Source organism: Pygoscelis adeliae, unplaced genomic scaffold, assembly GCF_000699105.1.
Source record: "Pygoscelis adeliae isolate BGI_AS28 unplaced genomic scaffold, ASM69910v1 Scaffold331, whole genome shotgun sequence".
Lineage (NCBI taxonomy): Eukaryota > Metazoa > Chordata > Aves > Sphenisciformes > Spheniscidae > Pygoscelis > Pygoscelis adeliae.
The window spans coordinates 180,006-187,885 of NW_008824037.1; the positions used below are offsets into that span (position 1 = coordinate 180,006).

At 53.8% G+C, this 7,880-nt stretch overlaps 1 protein-coding gene across 1 annotated transcript in view; it reads left to right on the forward strand.

The window, feature by feature from the left end:
- Window positions 1-281: 281 nt before the first annotated feature.
- The window catches only part of LRRC75A (leucine rich repeat containing 75A), a 96,467-nt gene continuing 88,868 nt past the window's right edge, over window positions 282-7,880 (forward strand). Inside the window, exon 1 of the mRNA XM_009333441.1 lies at window positions 282-545. Coding sequence (XP_009331716.1) covers window positions 282-545 — 264 coding nt within the window. The remainder of the gene's footprint in view (window positions 546-7,880) is intronic.

Genomic DNA, 7,880 nt, shown 5'->3' on the forward strand with positions numbered 1-7,880 from the left:
GCCGAGCCCCATCCCGCCCCCCCTGAACCCCTTGTGCATCCCCCCAACCCCCTGTGCATCCCTTTGTGCATCCCCCCAAACCCCTTGTGCATCTCCCCCACCCCTTTGTGCACCCCCCTGTGCACTCCCAAACCGCTTGTGCATCCCCTCCGTCCCCTTGTGCATCCCCCTGTGCACCCCCCAGCCGCCTTGTGCACCCCCTTGTGCCCCCCCTCCGTGGCTTCCAAGCCTCCCCCCCTTTGCATGCAGCCCCAGGACTGCAGGAGCCGGGGCCACACACCATGGGCACCAAGCAGACCAAGGGTTGCCAGCCGGGCAGCGCTGGGGAGAGCCCCCCGGCCCACCACCGCAAGAAAGTACCCCCCAGGGAAAGGGGGGACTTCCTCGCCTCCCTCGTGGTGAAGTCCGGCGAGAAGTTTGGGAAGGGTGGTGGCAGCAGCTTGCCCCCTTACCACCGGCGGATCTGCATGATCCAGGACATGCTGGTGCTGGTGAAGCAGGGGAAGCAGGAGGAGGCCACCGAGCTGCTGAGGCACCTGCGGCAGGTGAGGATGGGCAGGTTTCTCCTGGGGGGGCTGCCTGCTTGCGGTGGGGAAAAGGTGGTCTAGGAGAAAAACACATCCCGGTTTCGAAAGCCTGCTAGCAAAGAGGGGGCACACTCGGTTTTTGCGGGTCTAACTTCCGTGGCGTAATTTTGGGGAAGTGGCTGAGGAGCTGCAGGGTGGTCATGGTGTTGGAGATGGGAAAATTACCCCGGGGAGGTGCTTTGCATTGTCTGCAGCGAGGAACCCTGCTGGGTGCATTTTTCTCCTTCCCTTCATTGCTTGCGCTGATAGCTCTGGGGTTTGCAGTGTGCACAGCCCACTCAAGGAGGTTCCCACTCAACTTTCAAAAACTTTGGTGTTTAAAGCGGATCTGTAAAAGCGCTGAGGCAATTTGAGCTAGCAGCTTTTGAGAATCGGCTCTTTTCTTCCCAGCTCAGAAATACCAACAGTTGGCAGCTTTGCTTTTTATCTTGTTCTTTTTGACGCACAATCACCTGGGGGAGTTTTGCTGGTGTTGACTCGGGCTTGTAGAAATGAGCGTGCGAGATGCTGTGCGAGTGCGGGGAATTAATTGTACGGAGCCCGAGACCTTTCCCCTTGAAAGTCTGTTTGAGCTGGGCATTAGCTGAGAAGCAACCCTACAGAAAGTTGCTGTGAGCAAACAGAAAGGCAGCTAAGGAGCACTGCTCTGTATCCAGCAAATTAGCATTTAACCTTTTCTACTGATAGGCGGTGATAAAAAGACCGAAGCGCTGGGCATTTTCAAGGCTCTGGGGTACATAGGGCTTGGAAAAACAGCAAGTTTTCCATGCAAACTGAAAACAGACCTGTCTTCAAGCTTGATTTTTCTCCCAAGGAGCTTGCAAGGCACCCAGCTGTTCGGCGTAACCAGTTCTACCACCTGGGGAAGAGTTGCTCAGACCTTCACTGGGCATGGGGAGCTGCTTTCTTGCCCCATAGATCTGCTCTGCGTCAGTCTGTCCACGTCTCATGGGTTTCTTCTTGATTTTGTTTGCATTTTTTTTCCCCATTTTCTGGTCCTGTTAACTTTTTAGCAAGTGGATGTGTTGTTCAGGGGAAGGCCCCTGACCCCTTCACGCCCCCGAGAGGCACACTTCCATTTACCCCATCAGCCAGGGTCCCTCTGCCTGGCTGGTTTATGTGACTCAGGACTATCTTTGGAGCAGTCCTGCTGAGAAATCTGAACAGTTTCATACGTGTTTGTGTTCCTTTATAGAAAGCTCTTGCAACTTACTCTCAACCTTGAGATAAAGTGCTTTTTCTGAGATGAACGTGCCCCCTCCCCGGGAGTCGGGGGTGCGACTCTTTGGGACAGCAACCTCTCTGCTTAGGATCTTTGCAGCCGTGGTGGGTCAAACACGTGGCCGGGAAAACGCTGTGGGGCAGAAGTGGCCGTGAGTTGGGCAGCAGATCCGTGCCAAAATGTTGCACCCTCTCAGCCCTACTGAAGCTTTATCGTTGCACCAGCAGCCCATTGGAGCTGGCAGAAAGGCAGGTGCTAATTTTAGAAGGTGTTTATATCAACACCCCCCCACCCCCCCCAAAAAAAAATCTTGGTGCCTGTGCCCAAGTTCTCTCTGGCTTCAGATGCTGTTTTTTCTCAGCGATGCTCTGGACCGTCCTCTCCCTCCCCGCCGGTTGGCCTGCAGGGTGCGAGGGAGCTGGGACGTGTCACAGCGGCTGCCCCAATGACAAATCTGACCGTGGGGGCATCCCGTCATCTGACTAAGGGGGGGAAAAAAAGCTAGAAATTAATTTTAAAATGCTGGGGGAAGCAAGGAACCTGTTACAGTCAGATAAGTCTTTGTGAGTGAGTGTTTCTGAAGAGCTTGCTCTGATAAAATATATCTTAGAGTGTCAAAATAGGGAACACTTTGTCCTAGATACTATAATAGACTCAAAGCACATTTTTAATGAGACGGTATTATTCCTTGCCTCTGGGTAGCAAATGTGGAATGCCCCACTGAACAAATCCTGATTGCTGTGGTTTTTGACAGGCTGACTTTAGGGAGGTGGTGTTCTGGGGATGCATCGGTGGCTGCAAGGGATGCTCAGTTCTCTCCCAAGGATCTGGGGCTGTGAGGCAGTGGGAGTCTTTGAGAGCTGAGCTCCCGCTGCGTCCTAGCCTGAAAATGCGGATTTGGGGGGAAGGATGAGCTTCCCCCTGCAGAGAGGGATGGACAGGTGAGCACGGTGGGGCGGAGACCCATAATAGCTCTTATGAGCTATTGATACGGCATCCACCGCTGAGGGGCTGAGGTTTGGTTGGTCAGTGTAGTTGCTAACGTAACATGCGATGCTGCTGCTGCTGCAAAACTGGGGTTTTCGAGCAAACCTAGTGACCTGGTGCCCAGCTCTCAGTTTTGTTTAGTCTTTTTATTTTTTGAACATCCCAGCTGTTTAGGTCACTGGGAGCCTTTCCACTGACTTCACCAAGTTCTGAAGCCAGCCCAGCATGCTAGCAAGCGGGTAGGTGACAGCATCCCCTCGGTTTGGAGGTGCTCCATCCTTTTTTTCAAGCGGGACGAGCATGTTGCCAGACCTGAGGCTGACCAGCTTTTCAGCTTTCCTTGATGTAATGTCCTGCCCGACCCACCCCCTGCAAGATGAGGTTCGGGGGGCTTCTCCTCCCGCCTGCCAGGGCCCCCACAAAAGCTGTGTTTGATAATCAGCCGAAGGGCAGGGCAGCAAAACTGTATTTTAAACGTTGTTCCGGAGCACGGTCAGGTCCACGTTGGCACCAACGTCCAGCATGGCCTTTTGCATTTCACCAAACTTACCCATCCTGCTCCCCTCCCCTGAAATGGGAGCGATGCTGTTTTCTTTACAGGCTCTCGTAAGGATTAATTAGTGTTTCCAAGAATGCTTGGAGGTTGCAAACAACTATAGAAGTGCTAAGATACAAAGCAGACTTCTTTTTGTTTAAAAAGGTAAAAAATGTGAACGGCAGACAGACTTACTTGCTTCGAGGCTGCTTCTCGGAGAGGTCTGAAGCGCTCTCCGGTGCGGAGGCAATTCGATCCCACTGCCTGCCCTCAAAATAACACTTACGTTATGGCTGCGTGCAAGGGCTGGCAGCGGCCATTAGAAAGGGTACGAGCTCCCTTTGCCCAGCCAGCCTAATTTAGCGACAGGTTCTTTAGCTAAAGATACCGGTTGCTCTTTCCTTCTGCTTTGGTAACACTGTCAGCTGCCTGGAGCCCAAACCTCACATTGCAAAATTTAAATCCCCTCCCAAAAAAGTGCTGTCCGCTGCCCTCTTTGGACGAGGTGTGTTTTCCCGTAAGCCGTCCTCGCCAATACTGCACGTAGGATGCTTTTGGCAGTTAAACGCATTGGAGGATAAGTGGAAATACACTGAAATACTTAACATTTTATTGAGGTCAGAGTTTGGGGTTGCAAGAAGCTTGCTGGTCACCTGGATGGAGCTGGTTGTCTTTCATGGAAGTAATCCTTGCGCTGAATAACTTTGAATTCTGTTTCTCTGCTATAAAGCAACTTCCTAGATTTACCTGTTGGCATCTTCTCTGCTTTCCTGCAAGGAGCTGCTATAGGGCCTCACCCCAAGAGAGGGTGAAAACTGAATTAATTAGGGGTGTCCAGCACTTGGAGTGGGACCCTGTACCCCGACCCTGCCGGCTGTCATGGGTGAGAGAATTGCGGCTCCTCTGTGCTGCTGAATTGCTGTGCCCGCTACCACCAGTTGCAGAATAGGCTAGGCTTTAATATTATCTAGTGTAACACTTTTTTTTTTTTTAGTTGGGTTTTTTTTTTTTAATGCACTCTTGAGTTTCAGTGGTTAAAGCAGCCAAGTGCTGTCAGTATATTAAATTCTGGGAGTGTCTCTCCTGCTGGGGAGAGGATTTGTAAAACAAAGCATGTTTTCCTCCTCTCCGCTGCCAAACGGATCGTTTTCCCAAGCGAAATGGTGAGGCGCTTCCCAGCACATTACGTTTCACTCAAAGAATTTGCCATTGGTTATGGCTCGATGCGGAGTTTTTGCTGGGCTGTTGCTGCTGCTCCGGCGGAGCTGGGCTGGTGGGAGAGGGGAGGAGGAGGAGGCGGCATCCACGGGCTCTGGGCATCACCTGCATGTGGCAGGAGGTGTACAACAGTTCCAGGAATTAAAAAGACAAAAAAAAAAAAAAGGGGTAAAAAAAAGGGCAAAGTATTGTAATAAAACCTCCAGGCATTGAAGGTGGCCAGAAGCCAAATGGCAAGGTCCAAGGTGCGGCAGAGCTTCATGACTTGTAAGGTGGCTTCTCTGCTCACGCCAGCCTCGCCTGGGCAGTGGCAGGGTGTGAAGGGCAGGGGAGAGGGTTCAGGGCCCCAAATGGGCAAAGACACCACGATAACTCCGATTTGCAAGAAGGGGCCGGGGGCAAATGTGCTCTGATGCCCGCTGAGCTGTGCAGACCCTGCGCCCGCAGTGCAGGCAGCCGCCTCTCTGCCGCGATCCCCATAGTCTATCCCCCAAATACATCCCTGCCGCGGGTGCAGGCGTCCCTCTGCCCCGTCCGAGGCTGACCCCTGGGTTTTGCAGCCAGCGGCTGGGGGGAGCAAGGCATGACATGTTCTGAGGTCTGTCCTGCTGGGCCGGCAGTTAAATGGGGCCGCCTGCTACTTCTGAGCAGCTGCCTGGTGCAGGGATGCTTTGTTAATTAAATGATGAGTATCTTCATTGTCAGAGGGGGCTTGGCCAGGAGGAATAGTTAAAAAAAAATTTAAAAATGGCTAATGTAGAGACTGTTCACTTCGGGCTCCTGTGGCCTTCTCCCTGCTATACCAAAGGGCTGCGTGATAAAATTAAAAAGCAATTCTTAGGGGCAGTCATTCTGCTTAATTAACATTGGTAAGTGCATTAAATGGCAGCTGATGTAGATGGAGGGCTATTTACCTCAGTCGTCCCTGTGATTTATATCACACCTGTCCCTATTTTCTTCCCCCAGTTCCCCCAGTTCCCCCAGTGCTGGTACGTTTGCACTTTCCGGGGAGGCAGGAGCTGTTGGGGAGAACTTGGCGCAGGGCTGTGAAGGCAGCGAGCGATCGCTGATGGCTGGGGCAGCCCGTGAGGGTGCAATGACATGTCAAAAGGCCGGCAACCTTCCTGGGGAGGGTAAGCACTGGAGCTCTCAAAGAGAGAAATGCGGATGTTTTCAAACCTTCCTGGGAGGTCAGGTCTAGCATCTCATGGGTGCTCGGAGATGCTGAGATGGGGAGGGGAAGGTTTACCTGTGTTCAGACCAGCTGGGCAGCGTTACGCCCGGATGGGCTTGAAAAGCAGCCACCTGTGAAGATACGATTTGGCCCCTTGGCATAACTTTGCGTGCTTGGTAAAAGCTCCTGAACTATTTCATGGCCTAATATCAGCCTGGTTTGTGTGTTACACAATGTGCACCTTCACGGTACACACTGTGGGTCAAGAGTGCTTTCGGGGTTATTTATTTCCCCAAACTACACTTACGAGACAGAGATGCTGTTGCGTAGTAGATCCCCATGGAGGTGGATGTGTTGTCAGGCGAGTTTGTGATGATTGCTGCATCTCTGGCAGCAATGAAGGGGATGTTTTTCGGTGCTGCCTTGTCTCAGATTCAAACTTTCTCCCCGAAGGATGCTGGCCCCTGGCTTTGCACCAGCCTCAAAGCACGTGCTTCAGCCCTGCCGATGCCAAAACTGCTGAAACGTTCCTCCTCAGCCGTGCGGTTGGACGTGCTCGTTGACATCTAGAGCAGACCTTGGGGAGCGCTGCGGTCTGGTTGATATGATGCAGCTTAGCCGCAGCCTGCGGGTGCCTCGTAGCTGGACCGTGCCGCTCTGTGCTTGCTCTCGGCTCAGCACGCACCAGCTGTGGGGCATCACTCCTGGGATGCTGGAGGACCTTCAGCATCATTTCTGCCACACAAGCGAAGGCCTGGTCCCTCCTCCTGAGTGCTAAGACCAGCCGATGCATCAGAGGTGACCAGGGCTGGAGTTTCTCAGCTCCGTGCAGCGTGTGAGCTGCTGGCAGGAGGACAGGGATGAAGAGGTTTGCAGCATCGGGCTTGGTTTTTTGTGAGCGAGAGTCAATGGGGAGCGGGGGCCAAGGCCGGGTGCCCACTCTGCCTGCAGTACCGGGCACCACATGGTAGAAGTTGGGTAACCCGGCGGGGTGGCTTTGGGATTAGCACTCGTTTCCTCTGCTTTGGGTTGCTGATGAAACCACCAGCACTCCCCACAGTTATTTTTAACCCTTAGGCTGCTGGAGACATTGACAGCAAATGACCATGCCTGGCAGTGGTGGGGTGTTTTCTGCCCCAAATGGGTGTCTCTCGTCTCCTCACTGTGCTCCCTAACCCTGCCCTGCTGCAAGCTGCTCTCTTGCAGCACCCTTTTTCTGCTTGCTTCCCATCCTGGCTCCTTCTGCTCTTTTTTCCTTCCTGCGTGGGATTCGCAGGTGGATGCGTCCTGGTGTCTGCTTGGCACCCGAGCAGCCTGGTTTTAATTAACCCCCTGGAAGGTGGCTGCCGCTGCTTCTCCTAAGGAAAATGTGTCTTTGGGGAATGCTGAGATGCAGGGAGGGAGGGGAAGGTCAGGCAGCGCCGGGGAGGGCAGAGGCGGTACGTGCTCAGCAGTGTGAGCTCAGTCCCTGGAGCCCCCCTGTGCAACAGTGATGCTCACCCTGCCACTGGCATGGAGCAGAGTGGGTTTTCTCTTCTAGCGGGGATGTCCCCCCTGGGATTGGGGAATCACACGCATAAGAAATCAGTGATGCTAGTGGATGCATTAATGCAACACGTGCAAACGCACCCAGGCAGGCCCTGCTTGCTGCAGGGACAGCAGTGAGAGAGCCTGAGCAGGGGCGAGATCCGTGTTCATATATCCACTTGCATCTGAGGAGCACATCCTGGATGAGCTCCCTCCATGGCCAGCTTTCCAAGGGTCCCCGGCTCAGCCTTTCTGGAAGCACTGCTGGCTCAGAGAGCTGCGTGCCCGGGGAGGTGGTGGCTCCCACACGTGCCGTAGCTCAGGATCCGGGAGGTGATGCAGCACGGGGCTGCCTTGTCTGAAAGGGTCAGAGATGAAACTGCTGGGTCAGACCTTGGTTTCCTTCCTCTGGTCCTGCAGAGCCGGGCCGGGCTGGGTTAGGCTGGGCTGGGCTGGCTGCTGCTGGCCGGGGGGCGGTGGGCGGCTGGCTGGTCCCAAAGGGAGGAGGAGGTCCTGCCTGTGCCCTCACGGGAGGCAGAAATCTTCAAGCTGGGAGAGGTTAATGGTTGCAGTTGGCAAGCCAGCCCCTATTCAGCACTTTATCTGTTTATATAATAGCAGGAATTGGTC